The sequence below is a fragment of the Arvicola amphibius genome, chromosome 8 (genome assembly GCF_903992535.2).
Source record: "Arvicola amphibius chromosome 8, mArvAmp1.2, whole genome shotgun sequence".
Classification (NCBI taxonomy): Eukaryota; Metazoa; Chordata; class Mammalia; order Rodentia; family Cricetidae; genus Arvicola; species Arvicola amphibius.
In genome coordinates this window covers 8387885-8407591 of record NC_052054.1, presented here as the reverse complement: position 1 = coordinate 8407591, position 19707 = coordinate 8387885, and the positions used below count along the sequence as shown (strand labels likewise).

The 19707-nt window shown below is 47.3% G+C and overlaps 1 protein-coding gene across 1 annotated transcript in view; it reads left to right on the top strand.

Annotated features, from left to right (window-relative positions):
- Positions 1 to 19707, top strand: part of Igf2r (insulin like growth factor 2 receptor) — a 90906-nt gene that overhangs the window by 50094 nt on the left and 21105 nt on the right. The window contains exons 18-28 of the mRNA XM_038338523.2: positions 27 to 195; positions 938 to 1117; positions 2873 to 2974; positions 4372 to 4473; positions 6168 to 6360; positions 14662 to 14826; positions 15401 to 15544; positions 15630 to 15805; positions 16070 to 16157; positions 16826 to 17041; positions 19424 to 19554. Coding sequence (XP_038194451.1) covers positions 27 to 195; positions 938 to 1117; positions 2873 to 2974; positions 4372 to 4473; positions 6168 to 6360; positions 14662 to 14826; positions 15401 to 15544; positions 15630 to 15805; positions 16070 to 16157; positions 16826 to 17041; positions 19424 to 19554 — 1666 coding nt within the window. The remainder of the gene's footprint in view (positions 1 to 26; positions 196 to 937; positions 1118 to 2872; positions 2975 to 4371; positions 4474 to 6167; positions 6361 to 14661; positions 14827 to 15400; positions 15545 to 15629; positions 15806 to 16069; positions 16158 to 16825; positions 17042 to 19423; positions 19555 to 19707) is intronic.

Sequence of the window (19707 nt, the reverse complement as noted above, 5' to 3'; positions counted from 1 at the left end):
AGCATAACTTTGTGTTAACACTTCAGTCTAGTGAAGTCTGAAGGTGGCCGTGGAGGAAACTGGTACGCCATGGAAAACTCCCGGGAACATGTCACTCGGAGGAAATACTACCTCAACGTGTGCCGGCCTCTGAATCCTGTGCCTGGCTGTGATCGATATGCTTCTGCTTGCCAGATGAGATATGAAAACAAGGAGGTGTGTCTGTTGTTCTCACATTTTCTCTGGAGTCTGAGGCTTAGTGTGTGAAGGTAGCTGTTGTATAGCTCTTGTTCAAGCCAGTCCTGCTGCCCAGCCGAAGCCTCTGAGAATAGTGGCCGCACAGTGAGCCTCCTGAGCAGGCTTAGAGTCTTTGTTCAGTCTTAAAATGTCCCCTGGCGCTGCTTTTGGTCCAGCACATCGCAGAGAGCTCTCTTGGTTATGTCTGACCCGAATTCAGGTGCCGAGTGATTCTGCAGACTTCCACAGCTCGGAGCCTCAGCTGCCCAGAGGGCTCCAGGATTTAACAAAGTTGCTGAGATGGCTCAGATGCATGGGTCAGTGCCACTCTGACTGTTGAGCACTTCATCATCTGGTTGATTGCTCTCATTGGCAGGGCTTTCGTACATTTCCTTGTGGTCCTCACATGTGGTGGGCCATGAAAGTTGTAGGTGGACTCCAGAAGTTGACTTCTGCAGAAACAGTTTGAGGATTTGCTTTGTTAGCACATTGTACTGGTGTGCTCTGGTGCTCAGAGGTGTACCTCACGGGGATGTGTTCTTCCCCAGAGCAGCAGCCTCTGAGCGTAGCTGTCCTCCTGCTTGAGGACTCCTCACTTTTGTTTGCCCGCTCACACAGTTGTTAGTGGTGACGTCATAGGCCCTGACTACTGTTGAGCAGCAAACTGACTTGTTGAGGAGTAAAGCTTTCCAGGAGAAACCTAACCCACACTATGTTGCAGGGATCCTTGGCTGAGTCTGTATCCATCAGTAACTTGGGAGTTGCAAAGACAGGTCCTGTGGTGGAGGAGAGTGGCAGCCTCCTCTTAGAATATGTGAACGGCTCTGCTTGCACCACCAGTGATGGCCGGCTAACCACCTACAGCACCAGGATCCATCTTGTCTGTGGTCGGGGACGCCTGGTGAGTGCTGTGCAGAGGTTGTGGCAGGAGCTGCGGAAAAGCGCGCAGGGCTAGCATGTGCACTTCTATACTTGTAAAAAAAATTTGCAGCAAAATACCTAGGGCATAAAATTGGTCACTTTAGGCATTTTTGAGTTACCAAGAACATTATGTCCATCATTGGTGTCGCACACTTGTCACCAGATGCTCAGAACTTTTAGGGGTCAGGTTTTGATTGTGTGAGATTTGGGTCTCACCGTGGTTTGCTGGCAGCCAGACTGGCCTTGAGCTCCTGCCGCTCTGCCCCTTGAGTGTTGGGGTTAAAGGTGTGGGCTGTGGTGCCTGTCATATGTATAGAACTTTTCTTCTTGTGGCTGTTCTCCCTCCTTTCCCTTCTTCCCCCTTCCCTCCCCCCTACCCCCCTCCCTCCCTCTCTCCCTGTTTTTGTTTTTTGATTTCTTTTGGGGGGTGGGCAGGATTTTAGGATTTCAGGCTAGCCTGAAACTCACTATGTAGACTATGTTGGCTTCAAACTCAGCTGGGATTAAAGGTGTGAACCATAATTCTCTGACCGACTTGCTTTTTAGCAAGGATTTAGGCTTTTTTTTTTCTTTTTCTTTTTTCTTTTTTAAATTTTTTTTCTTTTTTGCTATCAGTTTTGAGTTTGACTTGCTGACAGGAATTAGATGCTTCTGGATTCTGCTGGGGTCCAGACCAGTGGATGTGAGGCCTGGTATCCGGGATCGCACAGACAGGAAACTTGTCCTTTGCTCAGATCTCTGAGGGTATAAAATGACTGGCTGAGTGGTCCTGGGCCTGTGGTCCCTGAGGACAGTGACCATCCCTGGAGCACGCCCTTGCCTTACATAGGTGGACAGCTGCTGGTTTCATTTCCATCCGCTACCGGCAGCCCGAGTCCTGGGCGTGTGGGAGCCCTGTCATAGACTACTCTTTTTTTTTTTAATCCTGTCATTTCGATAATGCCATTTAGTTCCAGAAGATTCTTTTGGACCCTTCTTTGTTTTTCAAGTGCTTTCCCACAGTGGCTGAGCTGGGTGTCCTGTGGGCCTGGTGCATAGTGTGGGCCTAGGCAAGACTACTGAAGGAGATACCGGGAGGTCAGGTTCGTGGGAGTTACCATGGCAAAGCCTGGGTCTTTCTGCTTGCTCTCAGGACTGATGAGGAGAGTGTGGGAGGGGCCTACAGGTGGAGTGCTTGTATGTGGGCTGTGGCTGTTGGTTACAGAGTTCCAGTGCATTTTCCGGTAGTCTCTGCTGTGCTTTCTCACTAGCTAAGACTGAACCACCGCTGCCTGGGGTGGAGACAGCACTCGAGATGGACTGTGTCCTGTGGAGGAGACTTCTTGTTGAAACCCACAAACTAAAAGCCAGTAATAGCCACAAGTTAGCACATCTGTGTAATCAGGACCCAAGTCACAAAACACACTGTGTCCCATCTAGAAGCTCCCCTTTTACCTCTTTCTGTGGCTTCTCAGCCCTTCCCTGACACGCAAACCAGTTTTGTCTAGTAGCTTTCTGGTTGCTTCGACTCTGGGTGTGTAGGCTTGGTTTCAGCTATCTGCATCCCAGTATTCCCATTTACTGCTGGCGTGAACTCAGATGTGCTAATGTCCAGGCATGTGAGCTGACCTCTCCTACAGGGCAATGAGAGCGCTGTGCTCTCGGGAGGAAGTGCTGACCCACTATAGACAGTTAGTGCATGTTGGCCTGCTGTGTTGCTGTCCTGCTGATTTCTCTCTGTGCTGTGGCCTTCCAGAACACCCACCCCATCTTCACTTACAACTGGGAATGTGTGGTCAGTTTCCTGTGGAACACAGAGGCTGCCTGCCCTATCCAGACGATCACAGACACAGACCAGGTATGTGTGTTGTCACCTTGCCCATGCGCAGACTGACTTTGCATTGTCTCCATCCCTGCTTTATGATTCACACATCACCACCCATCCTCTGCATCCTCCCTACCCTTGGTACCTAGATTTCCAGGACCCCCAGCTTTATGCCTTGCTCACTGACACCCCCTCCCCCCCCGACAAGGTTTCTCTATTTAACAGTCCAAGCTGTCCTGGAACTTGCTCTGTAGACCAGGCTGGCTTCAAACTCACAGAGATCCACCTGCCTCTGTCTCCAGAGTGCTGGGATTAAAGGTGTGTACCACCACCACCTGGCTCACTCTCCTTTTCCTGTGCTGGTGTATCCTAGTGGGCTCTCCATCACTGCCAGGGGTCTGTAGATTCCCATTACTCCATTCCAGAACATTTCAGTGTCTGATACAGTGAGACCCATGAGAGGGCTATGACCTTGTCCACAGGGTGGAGCCCAGTGCCTCATGGGATCTCATTGACAGTAAAGCCCATGTGTCTGCTGTGACTTTACCTACTAGGAGGAACTCAGTGCTTCATGGATCTTAGAGTTAGCACATGTGTTCCGCTGTGACCTTTTACTCAGGGTGGAACTCAGTGACTCATGGTACCTCACACACAAAAATAGAGTTTACCTGTGTGCTGTGCCCTCCCTTACCCACAGAGTGTAGCCCAGGGTCTCATGCTGTTGTCTGTATGGCAGATACCTTATCCTCTGCCGAAGGCTGGCTGCTCTTCCTGCCCTGTGCAGTGTAGAGTACCCTGCTCTCTGAGTTTTTTTGCTGCCCTCCTGGGCTACTGCAGTAAGTTGTTTTTATGGAACTATGTGTACATTCTTTATAGTGGGACATGTTTCCCTCCCATCCTTCTGATTTCTTATCAGACTGCAGAGTCTGGCAGCAGACACCTGGACTGGTACACAAAGCGATGCCCTCAGCTCAGGGCCAGTAGTCATCTCAGGCACCCTACCCTGTCCATGACCAGGGCTCTGACTGCTAGCCTGTACTTGGTGGACATGGGAGACTGAGGGTATACTTAGAAGAAGGGAGGAAATTGCCTGTGAGTTGACCCAGTTCTATTCTCATAGGTGCATTCATAGCAGTGAGAGAGAATTTTAAGTTTTATTTATTTTTGATTGTAAAAATGATTGCTGTACCACTTACCTTAGGATTAACAGTGGTTTGACTTAGGTATTGTAGTAGCTTAGCCCCCATTCTTCTGCACACACATCCTACATTGGTGCAGGCTGTACACACACACACTGTTGCTCCATAGGAATTTAAAGTGAGTAGCAAGTACAGCCTCTAAGTGTTGATGTGAGTTTCCGAACTGCATGTTTGTTTTGCTTCTATAGAATTAGTTTGCATGTGTTTATTTCCCTTTCTTGTTTCTGATAGGCTTGCTCTATAAGGGACCCCAACAGTGGATTTGTGTTTAATCTTAGCCCACTCAACAGCTCTCAAGGATACGTGGTCTCTGGCATTGGAAAGACTTTTTTGGTAAGAATGATGCAGTAGATTTCTAATTTGCTTTAAATGAGGCTCACCGCACCCAAGGCACTTGCAGCTGCGTCCTTAGTGCTTGCCCAGGGCAGAAAGAAGCTCCAGACTGGGGTCGGGTAATGACGTGACATCATCACGTGGGCCCGATGCAGCTAGCCGGGAGCAGTCAGCTGTTCTCATCTGCTGCTGTGTGCTCAGAGTTCCCAAGAGGCAGCAGCAGAGTGACAGTTGGGACCTTGTGAAAACTTAGACTCCTGGGCCTGTTGCAGGCCTCCTGACCAGTTCTGCGGTGGGCTCCAAGTCTGCTTCAGGAGGCCCATCAGATGGTTTTGATGCTCACTGTAGTTTGAGACACACTGGTCAAGAAGAAATGGAAATTAAAGGGAGGCTACCTGAGGGCTGTGTTCTAGACTCTTCCAAGGGTACTTCCTTTGTAGATTGTTCTACGAATGCCTAGAGCCATAAGATGCAAAGTCTTCTCAAGGTATCCCTTCAACTACTCAAAGGAAGAAAGCCCCTAAAACATTTGCTTTAAGTTCTGGCAGTCATCTTAGGGCCAGTGGCTTTGAAAACCGGAAGGTGAGTGAGAGTGCCCTACCGTAGTTTAGTGAGAGGAGCATTCTGACAACTGTCCCTAGCTGTAAAACTGGGCTCTCTCCATCCCACATTTAGAGAAGGATTTGTCCTCTTGGCCCTGTTCTCTTCCCCACTCTCCTGAAGGCTTCCACGGGCTCTATTCCACACTCAGATAGGAACATGGAAGGGTCTCGGTGTTAGAACTAGCTCTAGTGTAGCTGCAGAGCATGTGGTTTGTACCACATGGTACATTGATTAGGATTCCAGCAGGTCAGAGCCTGTATCAGTGTGACAGGCAGATGCTGCACTACATAGAGGATGTGCTAAGAGAGATGGCCACGGGCTACATAAAGAATGCACCAGAAGCAAACGAGGCCCTGCCTCGTCACTAACCATGCTGTTAGGAGCATGTGTGTTGTTGTGGCTCTTGGTTGCAGGTGACAGATGAGTGGGTAACAGAGGTAGCAATGTAGCTGCTGGAAGAGCGCCTGCACTCACGCGCTGCAGGAGGTCACCTGTCTGTGGGCCCACCACATCCCAGCCAGGGCTGTGGACTCCCACTCCTTACTGTCCAGCCCTGTCCCCCATCCTGCTGGGTCCAGCAGCCCTGCACGTTTGGTGGCCTCTTCCCCAGAGCTGATTTCTTTACATAACTACAGCAAACACATCTGCTTTTTAAATAGAATCAATGTCTTTAAAAAATCAGGGGCTTCGGTTGTTTACAGTTAGGACTTTATACACTTTCTCCATATGATAAAAGACTGTAAAATGGTTTGTATCACTCCCTAGTATATCATTCATAATTACTTGTAGTAATTAGATTTACAGACAGAGCACTGTATAAATAAGACCATAAAACACCATGCACTAAAGTCTAGAGGAATTTGCACAGGTATTGTTATTTAGACGTGGGGTTTTACCTTTCTGTATTTGAGAACTAACTGTCCCAAAGTTGATAAACTGACTAGTGATAAACAGATATTTAACCCAGCAGTACTTTGGGTTCTAGGCTTCTTTTCTGTGGTAAGTCGTGGAACCTAAATGTTTTTTTGTTTGTTTGTCTTTTTGTTTTCTCTTTCTTTTTCTTTCTTTTTCTTTTCTTGTTTGGCTTCCAGTTCAATATCTGTGGTACAATGTCTGTCTGTGTAACGGACAAAGAAAAGCCAGCCTTTGGCTGTGAGGCAGGAACCCAGAAATTGGAGAACCTGAAACCAGAAAGGCCAGTGGGAATGGAAAAGAGCCTCCAGTTGTCTACTGAGGGATTCCTCACACTGACCTACAAAGGGTCTCCTTCTTCCTCAGACAAAGGTGAGCTGATTTGCATTCTGCCAAGTCTGCCCCTAATCTCTGCTGGTATTCTCTCTCCTAGAGCACTTACCAACTTCTTCCCTTGGGGGCACTTGTGCACACACTGACCACCTCTTCTTTTTATCTTGCACCCCAGTTCTTCAGAGGGGGGTTGTTAATTGCATTCCTTTAGGTACCAAAGAAGTGCTGAGTGATGATCTAAGTTACTCATTTTTCTAAGTTGGTCCTTTCCTCCTCTCTCCTCTCTTGGGCACTGTGGTTCTGTGTAATGGTCCGGGGATGTTGAGCTTGTTAGTACTTATTTGTTGCTGTCTTTTGTTAGTTAGTGCAAGGTCAGTTCTGAGCCCTTTATAATGCCAGCATCTGCGTCAGTGGATAGCTCCAGCAGGCAAAGTGTGCCGGACTTTGTTAAGATGCTGTGTGTATGGTTAATTCTCATCCCAGCTCTGTCTTTTCTCTTTTCCATTTGAGACAGGCTCTTACTCTGTGGCCTTGGCTTTCCTGGCTCTGACTCTGTTAACCAGGTGTCCTCAGACTCACTTTTGCTTGTGTCTACCTTGCTAGGAGCAAAGGCTTGGGCCATCACACCTGGCTTAGCCTCCTTTGTGCTCAGTTACTGCTGCGTTGCACATTTGCAGTACTAGAAGACAGAGGGTCTTGTGTTTGGTACAGAGCCTGTGGTCCATGAAGGATTACATCAGAATAAGATCCAAGAGGGATGGGTCATGTTATTGGCTCTGCCGCCTATTGACTTACAGATGAGGAAAGGGGCCCCAGGGGTGTGGTTACTTTCCAGGTCACACTGTTGATAGGCAGCAGAGTGACCCTTGGACCCCACATCAGTGCCTTTCCATCACTGGAATCTGAGTGGACTGAGGTGATGTTTGTGTGCTGGGCTGCTCAACGTGCCCCAGCCATCTTAGTGGGCACCAGGAAGGAGTGGAGCGTGCCTTCCCAGATTATTCACACTGAAGACTGTCGTCTTGTCTTCTCTCTTCGTTCTGCTTCTCAAGTTCACAGACGTTGGAAGTGCAGCACTTTAACAACAGCGTCTGCCACAGATGACAAACGGTCACTAAGGACCGCTGTGGCCAGCTGCGTGCCAGCATCAGAACAGCAGAGGAATGGATATGCTCTTGGCACTGTAACTTGGTAGGATTGGATCACGAGGCACAAAATTTGAACAGAGCAGTAAGGGGTGACAGGATCAAATCAGCAATAAGAATTTGTCTCTGGCAGATAGGAGGTCACTTTTGCATCTGGGTGACTTTATACAGGGAAAATTTCGGCTCTCAAAAATATTGTTGGAATTGATGAGTGGACTCGGGATCTGGGGAGGCTGCATCTCCAGAGGTGCTGTGTGCAGCTTCAGGAAACTCTACAGAACCCCTGCCAACAGTTGCTGCTGACTGTCTCTCAGCTAGGGCTGTGAGGCTTGTAACTTACTGGAGAGTTTCAGGGGCTTTCACCCTTTCCAGTAGAAAATGTCTCATCTCAGAAGAGATAGTCAGACAGTCAGAACCAGGAGGACATTTTATTAATAAGCAGCACAAAAATAAAATAAAAGAACCAAATCTGGGAATAAATTTAACCAAAGAAGTACATAGTCTCTACAGTAAAAGTTACAAACACTGAGGAAAGAGATGGAAGACATACTTTAGTGAGCAGACAGTCCATATTCACGGTCTGGGAGAAGAAATACTGAAATAGCCAGTTCTACCCAGTGACCCACAGATTCAGCGTGTGTGTGTGTGTGTGTGTGTGTGCTTAAATAAAAATTCCAATGTTTTTAACAAAGGAAAAAGGGGCTGGAGAGATAGCGCAGTCGTTAAGAGCCATCACTGTTCTTGAAAGAGACCTGGGTTAGTTCCCAATAGCCATGGGTGACTCACAACTACTCGTCATTCTAGTTCCAAGGGATCTGATGTCCTTTCGGCCTCTGTGGGCACTTGCATTCACGTGGTGATGGATGTAATCAGTCAGGTGTGTACATACATATTAGAAGACGGGTGGGTTGGATCACAAAAGACCCTGAGCAGCCAAAGCTGGCTTGAGCTGAGTCAAGGATCAGTGCAGGAGGCATGACAGTTCCTGCATCAGAACAGCATGGGCCAGCAAGTAAATGGCACACAGAGTAGTGGTGCAGAGCCCAGAGGTGAAGCCATGCATCGATGGTCAATGGAGTTTTCACCAAGACAGTATGAGCATATACGTCAGAGAAATCAGACAGTGTCTTTATTAATTTGTGTACAAAGAAGGAATCGGCCTCAACTATATATAAAAATAAACGAGTCAAAAACTTAATGGCAAATTGGAGACATAAAACTAGTAGAGGAAAATATGGGGGAGATACTTCAGAACATAGGCCTGGGCAAGGATTTTTTTTTTTGATTAAAAAAAATACCTAAAGTTTAGGCAACAAATGAAAATTCTATGGATTCATTACATCAGTCTTAAAGATTTTTATGCAGCAAAGACAGTTAATAGAGTGAGGAGAAGGGAACACTTGCAATTACTTCTGAAAAAGAAGCCTTCAGAACATATAAGTAACTCAGCAGCAAAAAATCAATCTGATTAAAAATAGGCAAGGATCAGAATAGGACATTGAGGGGCTGGAGAGATGACTCAGAGGTTAAGAGCACTAGCTCCTCTTCTAGAGGTCCTGAGTTCAATTTCCAGTACCCACATGGTGGCTCACAACCGTCTATAATGAGATCTGGTGCTCTCTTCTCTCATGTATACAACATATATAATAAATAAATAAATCTCAAAAAAGGAATAAGACATTGAAATGTTAATAAGCATGGGGGGATGCAAATCAAAAGGCACAGTGATACTTTCTCATCAGCCAGGACTGATACTCATGACAGAGAAGCAGGCAATGCAGGGGAACGGTAGGTCCGTCGAGCTGTTAGGGAAGCAGATTGGACATTTCTACAAAGCTGCAATAGAGCATCACTGTTGAAGAGAGAGTGGGCCCTTTGTTCCATCCTGCCTGACTAGCTTACCCCCGAAATAATCACACGGAAATTGTATTAAGTTAAGTTACTGCCTGGCCATTAGCTCTAGCCTCTTATTGGCTAACTCTCACATCTTGATTTAACCAATTTCTAATAATCTGCATTTCACCATGAGGTTGTGGCTTACTGGGAAAGATTCAGCATGTCTGACCTGGCAGCTGGCTCCATGGTGGCAATCTCTGACCCTGCTTTCTTCCTCCCAGAATTCAGTTCTTTCTACTCCTAATTGCTGCCCTATCAAAAGGCCAAAGCAGTTTCTTTATTCAACCAATGAAAGCAATACATAAACAGAAGGACCTCCTATACCATTTCCTCTTTTTCTGTGTCAAAAAGAAAGGATTTCACTTTAGCATAGTAATTACAAACAGCAAAACAGGTATCAAGCTAGAATTACAGTTACAATATTTAGATCTATTTTATCTTTTATCATAACAAAGGAAAACTATAACTATTACTATCTATCTATTCTTGAACTCCATCAAAGACTCCAGAAGGATATAATATTACCTAAGTAAACGAGAAGTAAGCAATTTCCAAAACTCTAGAAATGATAGAGTCATCTTGTTGCCTAGACAGTCACCCAAAGTTTTTCTGTACCTTTGGGGCATCCATATTTAGCCAACAGGCCCATAGTATCCAGCAGACATTTCCACGAAGCAGGAAATTTCAAAGGCAGTTCAGTCACTTTCTTCTGTCCTGCAGAGTGTCTCACAGACTCTTTCATGAATCAGGAACCCCGAAGAATCATCTCACCTTTAGGCAAGTTTAGCAGTCCTCTCTCTGTGGGTTCTTTATGTCCAATTTATGCAACAGTCCAGGCAAGAGCAGTTTCTTGCTCAAATGGCTAACCAACTCCATAAGGAGCCTCTTCGATGCCCATCTTCCTCTTTAAGTAGATTGGTGCTGCCAGGAGCAGATGTGTCTTGAAAAGTCCTAAGTTATTAAAACATTTTAAATGCCATATTCTGTAGTCTTTGAAAGATATGAAGAATGCCTATCTAACTGAAATATATATATAAGAAAATCTAACATGACTACAAGCTTGACTACTATCGATGATTATCCATTAACAACCTATATTTCCTAATTATACATTACACTTTTAAATGAACTATACAATCACAATACCTTAATCAAGATCAGAAATACATATACATATAAGAAAATTGACCTTAAACTTGTATCAATAAATCAAGATTTATACCAATGCAAATTATATCTATATGATATCCCCCTTTAAATGTAAAAGAAAATTTTTTCTCTCCAAACTTCTTCCTGCTGAATGGGGGCGCTGTTAATCAGGTCTTTCATGGTGTAACCTGTATGCTAGGTTTATCTCAGTTGGCAGTTGAGCAAAGTAAGTTTTTGAGGGTGTTCACAGCAACCTTTCAGGAGGGCGTGGCCTATCATACCATATTGGTCTAGAAGCAATCCACAGGGTGTCATCTTCTGTGAAAACAAAAGAAGAACCTCTTTTCCAAAGGATCATATCCTTAAACCAAAATTCTGAAGTCAAGATATCTTCATAATATACATGCTGGTTTAGCTTGGCAGCCCATATAATGAAACGTCTCTCTGTACTTAGCTCCTTCACAGTCAAAAAAATTAAGGAAAACACAATATTACATACTCTCTGTGAATTCTCCATTTTTATGTGGCTTATTTCTCTTTACTTCTTTTAATCTATGACTCTCTGTACTCTAAAGACTTTGCCCTTTTTTAAAGCATTAACTTTATTTTGTGAGTCTCTATACTCTTTATCTTTTATCTTTCAAGCCTCCGTACATTTATTCAACATTGTGACCCATTTAGAGGCCTTTTATGTGTGAATCTGTCCTATTGCATTGTCTATAATTCTCTACTGTCTTGAAGAGCTTTTAAAATGGTAAGCAGCTTGATTGCAGCTACTCTGGATGTTGGCTGCACCTCTCTCCAATTTCAAAATGGTGGACGTACCATTTCTGCTAGCTCTGGGGCCCGCCAGGTAGGAGCCGCACTCAGCACTTTTAACTCTGAGAATGAGCGTGCAGCACATAAACTCTTTTTATCTGAGTTATAGCCAAATCCGCCACGCAGAGCACTGTGCAGCCTGGAAACATCTCTCTGTGGCGGCAGAAATCCGCCATGCTCTCCTACTTGTGCATGCTTAGTAAACCTGATCCCGCTGCCTGCCCAGGCAGGGAGCACTGAGTCACAGGCATGTTCTCAGCCAGTTTCCTCCCAACCCTAGTGGGCACAGAAACACCCGAGTCCCACAAATGTCATTGAAATGCTGTATAGCCGGAGTTCATACTGGCGCCACAGCCCAGGAAGCTGCGTTTTAAAACTGTGCAGCTTTTTTTTTTTTTTTTTCGGCTGCTGAGTGAGGAAATTCTTTCTGCAGCACCCCACCAGCAAACAGCAAAAAGTTGTGTTAAACTCTGTTTATTCTCGTGTCTAGAATTCCTTTTCATGCCTGCTCAGGTTTTATGTGGAGTTAGTCGACCATGTTGGGCACCACTCTGTTGTATGGAAGCTCGGGCCGAGTCTCACTGCCTGGCTAGCTTAACCCCCAAAATAACCACACAGAAATTGTATTAATTAAATTACTGCCTGGCCCATTAGCTCTAGCCTCTTATTAGCTAACTCTCACATCTTGATTAACCCATTTCTATTAAATCTATGTATCACTACGTGACTGTGGCTTACCGGCAAGATTCTAACCTATGTCCATCTCAGGCCAGAGATTCATGGCGTCTGCTACGCCTCCCTTCTTCCCAGCATTCTGTTCTGTCTACTCTGCCCACCTAAAGGCTGCCCTATCAAAAGGCCAAGGCAGTTTTTTTATTCAACCAATGAAAGCAATACATAGAAGACCCTCCTACACCACATCACGCATGGCTGCACTGCTCAGCATTCGGTGGGTAAAGAGGGGGATTGCAAGTTTGAGGCCAGCCTGGAATACCCCAATACCTTGAGCCAAAGAGATGCCTGGCTGAGTTAGTTAATAGCTGTCGATGCTATAAATCTGATGACCTGAGATTTGATGACTTGATTCCTGGATCCTGCTACGTACAGGTGGAAGGAGAAAACTGATGCTGTCAACTTCTCTTCTACCCTCCTCGTGCTCTGTGGCAGGCCACATAGCCACACAAACTCAAGACCAGAAGTCTAGAAAAATAGTTACACGTAGAAACAGTGTCTGTGTTATCTAGCGTTCCACTGTGCTGTACATATCCAGGGCATTGAACTCAGCACGTTGGGTAGCAGTATTTGCATTTATTACAGCCTTTTATCAACAGCCTGCATATGGAATCAGCTAGGGTTTCCTCGAAAGATGCGTAGATCTCTCTCTCTCCCTCCCTCCCTCTCTCCTTCCCTCCCTCCCTCCTTCCTTCCCTCTCTCCCTCTCTCCCCGTCTCTCTCTGTGTGCATGTCTAATCAGTATACAGTGCTAAAAATGAGTGAAAAATCTGCCATTTGAATCAGTTTGCATGGCCGTAGAAATCTTGTTAAGTGAAGTAAGTTGGACACAGGGATGCCCTGCTGTTCTCCCCTGTGTGTGGAAACTGTGGTAAACACTCGATCTTGAAGCATCGAGTACAGTAGTAGTTATCAGAGCCTGGGGTCGGGAGGTGTGGACAGAGTTTGATCAGCAGGTGTAGGAGTGTGTTGACTAGGAGGAATGGTGTTCTATACAACGAGAGGTGGTTAGAGTTGACAGCACCTGTTGTGTTTCTAAGTAGCTAGCGGAGGAGAACATTAGTGTTCCTAATGCAGGACTGGTTCAGGAGGTGATGAAATACCCCGCTTGCTCTGATCTGATAACTGCCTATCCTATACATGGATTGAAATGTGAATTCACGTGTGTCCAGTGAATGTGTAGCTACTGTGTGGCAGTTAGAAATAAAAAAATTAAAACTAATTGAAAATGTTTTGAATAAACTTTTGAAAAGAGTACATGCATGGTTGAGAGTGCCTAGTCTGGAAGGGGTTCTACCAGAGAAGGAAGTGGGCTGGAGATGGCATGGACCAATGGCTGCAGTTGCAAGGGATTGTTATAGTTGGCTAAAGAATTAGACAAAGTGTGTGGCTATGTTGGCTGCTTGGGGGCGAGCAGGCCAGCCTTCAGTGTCCTTCCTGTGGGTGCTTTGAAGGGCTGCATGAGCACATGGTCTTCAGCCAGCGCTGCTTCAGGGTGCCTCACAGGAAGGGCTCCTGCAGCCCTTTACTGAGTAGAAGGGGCTAGTACTAGAGCGTTGGGCAGTTTTCCGGAGGTGGGGGGTGGGGAGCTCAGGTTGACAAAGTATGGAGGGATCATGGTTCTTCTCTTCCAAGCGGGCAGTCTCTGATGTTAGGATGGCAGCATCTGTTTCTCCTCAGTATCCACAAAGCTACAGTGTGGTTCATTTTGTAGTTCTTTGCTCTCCAGTTGCAGATCACTAGTTTCAAATAATATTGGCTGATCATTTTCTTGTCATGCTCCTTTCAGACTTGAGTTTGAAAATGCTCCTGACCGAGCTGTATTAGCCTTGGGGAGCATCTAATGGCTGCTCTGAGACTCTAGGCTGGGCTAAGGCTGTGTCAGGGCCCTCACTTGTGCTTCCTTAGTTTGATTCTTACCCCTTTAACCACGCAAAGTGGAGGTGGTGATGCTTCTGGACACTGAAGTGTATTTTATGGGAACTCGGCCCGCTGATTGATTTCTCAGGAATTCTGGAATGAGAGCCCCACCCATCTTGCCACAGCAGCTTTCTTGGCTTTCCTGCTCCTGGCCTCACAGAAGAGTGCCAGTGGCATTTTTACAAAGTCTGATTCGATGTGTTCCTCCCAGCTAGAGTACTCCTGTGGCTCCAGGCTGTACCTGGAGTGGAAGCCAGCACGCTCGGATTGGTCAGCTCTGGGGTGGTCTCCTTGCTTTGCCTGTGTGGTCTGTTGTCCTGTATGATTCTGCAAAATAATGTCTCCTTTAGCCTAGCCCCAGGGTGTACCTTCTGCTCCTTTCAGCCTTGCAGGGGAGTAGTAGGTATAGTTTGCTGGGGGGAAAGTCAGGAAATCAAAGTTACTCTGTTTTCTGATAGATTGATAAACTGGTGTGAGATGTGAATGCTTTATGACCCCGTGGCCTAAGCCTGTCATGTCAGGCAGAATTGCTGGTAGCATATCTTGGCTCTGTTCAGATTAGGCCCCTGGACAGCTTGCTACCCTGCTGTGTGGTCCTGGGGATGGCTGTGAGGTCTCCTCCTGCCCTTGCTGTCCTGAGTCTGAGATACCTGCTGAATAGGGGCTTTCTTCTTCACAGGCACTGCATTCATCATCCGTTTCATTTGCAACGATGACCTCTACCCAGGAACCGCCAAATTTCTGCATCAGGACATCGACTCTACACGAGGGATCCGGAACACTTTCTTTGAGTTTGAAACTGCATTGGCTTGTGTTCCTTCTCGAGTAGATTGCCAAGTGACTGGTGAGGCCTAGGAGTTAGCAAGCTGGGTTTGAGTGAGAGCGTGTGCGTGTGCGTGTGTTTTTTTGTGTGTGTATTGTCTGTGAGTGTCTACATGCTTGAAAGCAAGATGACCATTTGTCAATGGGACCTGTATACTTTGCTTCATAGGTAATATGGTGATTGTTGCCTGTTTTTAAGTACTGCTTAGTGGTGTAAATGTTTCTCTTGAGGAGACCCCCCCCCCATACAGTTAAGGGTTTAAAATATGGTTCAGGGGTCAGGTGCTCCTAAGAATTGAGAAGAAAACTCAAGTAAAAAAGAAAATCAAACACAGATGTATAGCAGAAGTTCATATAAGGAAGAAAAAAGGTGTAAGACCTAAGAGTTCCTTAGCTGTGCCCTGACCCTCAATCTTTGTACTGACCTGTAACGGCTTTTCCAGCAGGACACTGGTATGTTGCTGTAGGCCAGACTTCTTGTAGGTTTTCCTGTGTCTCGCAAGGTGCTCCTGCATCCTGACAGTCTTTACATGACGGGAAAAGTGGTACCAGGACAAACAGGAAACAGTTTTCCATGGTGTTTCCTTCCATTCCAGACCCAGCTGGGAACGAGTATGACCTGAGTGCCCTGAGCATGGCCAAGCAGCCGTGGACTGCTGTGGATACCTCGGTGGACAGGAAGAAGAGGATCTTCTACCTGAGTGTCTGCAGTCCCCTCCCGTACATCCCCAGATGTCATGGTGTGCTGGCGCCCTCTCCCTGCTGCATCCGGGACCTGACTGAGTCAAGGGCAGCCCCACTCACTTACTGCTCTTTTGTCCTCAGGCACTGCAGTGGGGTCCTGCTTGGTGTCAGAAGACAGAGGTCTGAACTTGGGTGTGGTGCAGATCAGTCCTCAGGCTGACACAAATGGGTCCCTTAGCATCCTGTACGTCAATGGCGACAAGTGTGGAAGCCAGCGCTACTCCACCAGGATAATCTTCGAATGTGGGCAGACGTCGGTGAGTGCGCATGGCAGCCTTTCTTCTATTTCCATTTCCCCTTCATTTTCGAGTCTTCTCTGTTGTTTAAAGCTTCTCTGTGTTTTTATAGGTTTGGAGGCATTGCTAGTGCTCGACTAGAATATACTGTTTTTCTTGGGCCTGAGATACTCATAAGCACTGAATACTTGGCTTAAGCAAGTGAAAGATTGATATTAATCAAGGCTCTTTCTTGTTTTTGTTTAAAAAGTAGAAAACAAAGCAAACTGTTGGCTTCTGTTGCAGGGCTCACCCATATTCCAGTTCCTGAAAGACTGTGAGTATGTGTTTTTGTGGAGAACAGTGGAGGCCTGTCCTGTGGTTAGAGAGGAAGGTAAGCACCAGGTTCCCGCCTCTGGGTTGCTATAATGTAGAGTGTAGTAGACGCTAACCAGTGATGTCTCAGATAGGAAGCCCTGTGACGGTGGCTGCCAGTGGGGTTAGTAGGTGCTGGGGTGGGGTGACCACTGCTTCTCCTTGATTCTTTACTAAGCCATTCATTAATTTTTAACACTGGCCTTTCTCTCCTTTACTTGGATTGAATTTTTGGTTTCTCTTTAAACCAGTAAAGGAGTCAGGATGGATTTGTCTTCTTGAAATTTGATGTCTTTGGACTTCCTTCATCTGTTCTACACATAAACAAAACAGCATGGGCGTAGCCCACTTTTTTGATACTTGCCAGGACTGGTGGTACAGGCCTATAACCTCAGCTTCACAGGAGGCGGAAGTAGGAGGAATATAAATTCAAGGCCTGCCACCCTGAGCTGTGAGTTTGAGGCTAGTGTAGGTAACTTAATGAGACACAGTCTCAAATCAGTAAATGGAGCTCAGAATGTAGCATAGCAATAGAATGTTTGCACGGGGTGTGCTAGGTCCTGGGCTCTCTTCACAGTACTGCAAAGTAAATAAGAAATTTAATTACAAAAGAAATTCTTTCCCCTTGGAAATAGGAATGCATGCGTGATAGCATTTTCTCTTGACTTCCTGTGTATTCTTTTGAAGGAGACAACTGTCAGGTGAAAGACCCCAGGCATGGCAATTTGTATGACCTGAAGCCCCTGTCCTTCAATGACACCATCATCACTGCTGGCGAGTACACCTACTACTTCCGGGTCTGTGGGAAGCTGTCCTCCAATGTCTGTTCTGGCCATGATGGATCCAAGGTAGTCTCTTCATGCCAGGAAAAGAAAGGACCACAGGGATTTCAGAAAGTGACAGGTACTGTTCTTTTCTTCTTGAGTTGTAAAATGTCCAAGAGATAATGCCAAAGATCACATTTCTCTAACATGGGAGGAACAAGCCACCTCCAGCCAGAACATGCTGGGTAGTACAAGCAAACTACTCCCCCCCTCTCTCCTTCCCCCCTCCCTCTCTCCTCTCCTCCTTCCCTCTCTCCTTCCTCCCTCCCTTTCTCCTTTTCCCCTCCCTCTCTCCTCTCCTCCCTCTCTCTCTCCTCTTCCCCCTCCCTCTCTCCTCTCCTCCCTCCCTCTCTCCTTCCCCCTTCTCCTCTTCCCCCTCCCTTTCTCCTCTCCTCCCTCCCTTTCTCCTCCCTCCCTCTCTCCTTCCCCCTCCCTCTCTCCTCTTCCCCCTTCCTCTCTCCTCTTCCCCCTCCCTCTCTCCTCTTCCCCCTCCCTCTCTCCTCTTCCCCCTCCCTTCTTCCCCCTCCCTCTCTCCTCTCCTCCCTCCCTCTCTCCTTCCCCCTCCCTCTCTCCTCTTCCCCCTCCCTCTCTCCTCTTCCCCCTCCCTCTCTCCTTCTTCCCTTCCCCCTCCCTCTCTCCTCCCCCCCTCTCCTCTCCTCCCTCCCTCTCTCCTTCCCCCTCCCTCTTTCCTCTTCCCCCCTCTCTCCTCTCCTCCCTCTCTCTTTCCTCTTCCCCCCCGCCTCTCCTCTCCCTCCACATCGCTCTGCATTCTCCTCCTTCCCCCTCCCTCTCTCCTCTTCCCCCTCCCTCTCCGGTCCTCTCCTCCACTCCCTCTCATTCCTTCGCCGGCCGCTCTCTCCTCTCCTCCTCCCTTTCTCCTCCCTCCCTCTCTTCCTTCCCCCCCCTCTCTCCTTCCCCCCCTCTCTCCTCTCCTCCCTCCTTCTCTCCTTTCCCCCCTCTCTCTCCTTCCCCCTCCCTCTCTCCTCTTCCCCCTCCCTCTCTCCTCTTCCCCCTCCCTCTCTCCTTCCCCTCTTGTCCTCTTCCCCGTCCCCCTCTCCTTCTCCCCCCTCCTCCCTCCCTCTCTCCTCTCCTTCCTCCTTCTCTCCTCTCCTCCCTCCTTCTCTCCTTCTCCCTCCCTCTCTCCTCTTCCCCCTCCCTCTCTCCTTTCCCCCTTCCTCTTTCCTTCCTCCTTCCCTCTCTTTGCTTATGGGCAATTTATTTTATGTGGAGGCAAGATGGGTATCACTGAGCACAAGTGGATGTCAGAGAACAGTTTGCAGGAGCCAACTCTCTTCTTCTACCATGTAGCTCCTAGGGTTTGAACTCAGGTCGTCAGATTTGGCAGATTTGACCACTGAGCCACCTTGTCAGCGTACTGAAGACAATTTGATTAGAGTCTGGAAGAAAAAAAAGGGGCAAAGCAAGGTGGAAATCATGGCAGTTTCCAGAAAGGAATTGGAGAAGAGGAAAGAAAGCTGTGCCTTTTGCCTTACGCTGGCACGTCCAGCTGTGGAGGCTTAGGAGGCAGCACAAGGTAGACAGGCAGCTATGCATAGCAGGTGGATGTGAGGCTGCCCAAAGTCAGGGAAAGCGTGCCTGGGGTCAGGGTAAAGAGAAGTAGGTTAGGCTTTCCTGAGTTAGGACTCAAATGAGTGGCTGTGAACTGTACGGTGACTGTGTGTGTGACTTCCACAGGGTATTTCTGACCCGACACCCATAGTTTTTTCTTTATGCCAGCTGTGAGGCACATTGAACTAGCCAGTGATGGGCATCTGCAGGCAGTGTGCCCTGGGGCTGCATCAAAGGGAATGTGTTTCCTAGAGGGCTTAGCTGTAAAACTGACAAGGGTGTCCTGGAGAAATGCCTGCTTTTGCAGAGGACTAGGATCCGATTCCCAGCACCCACATGGCGACTGACAACCTCCTGTAACCCAGACCCAGGGGCTTTGACACTCTCTTCTGACCTTTGAGGGCACCAGATACCATGCGGTACATAGACATACATGCAGGCAGAACACTCATAAAATAATAAATAGATCTAAAATTGTTAAGAGTTCCTCGGGTGCCTGCTTGCCTTTGTCACAGTTGACGTGTGAGGATCTTGAGTTGGAGGCCGGCTTAGGCTTATAGTAAGTCCCTGTCTCAATTAACAAACAGTACCCCCATCCCCTATTTGACAACCAGTATGCCACTTAAGCCATTTCAGTGGGAACATGAAATTTGAATCAGCTCAGGAATGTTTAGAAGGGGCAGAGATGGCTGCTGTGGACAGCATGAACACTCCCATGGGAGCCGTAGGGAAGGTGGCAACTCTCAGGTTATAGAGGACAACATGCCACTTTATCGGTGGTTACTCTTTGGCTGCACATGTGGGCTGCCATGTCCAGCACCATGGGTGTGTGTGATGTGACAGCCCTGAAACACTTGTCACGAGTCCCACAGGTACGCTTCTCCTTGCACAGGGCTCCTTACTCAGAAGCTGACTTACGAAAATGGACTGTTGAAAATTAACTACACCGGGGGCGACACCTGTCACAAGGTGTATCAGCGTTCCACCACCATCTATTTCTACTGCGACCGGACTACTCAGAAGGTGAGCCTTGCGGCATCCACACAGGGGTCCCCTGCCTTCCATTTCCACCACCATCCCTGCTCCAGCTGCTGTTCTTTTAGGGCTGGTCTACTCACAGAGCCCATAAGATGCAGTATTTACAGAACACCTCTGCATAGCCACCCTGCATGTGCT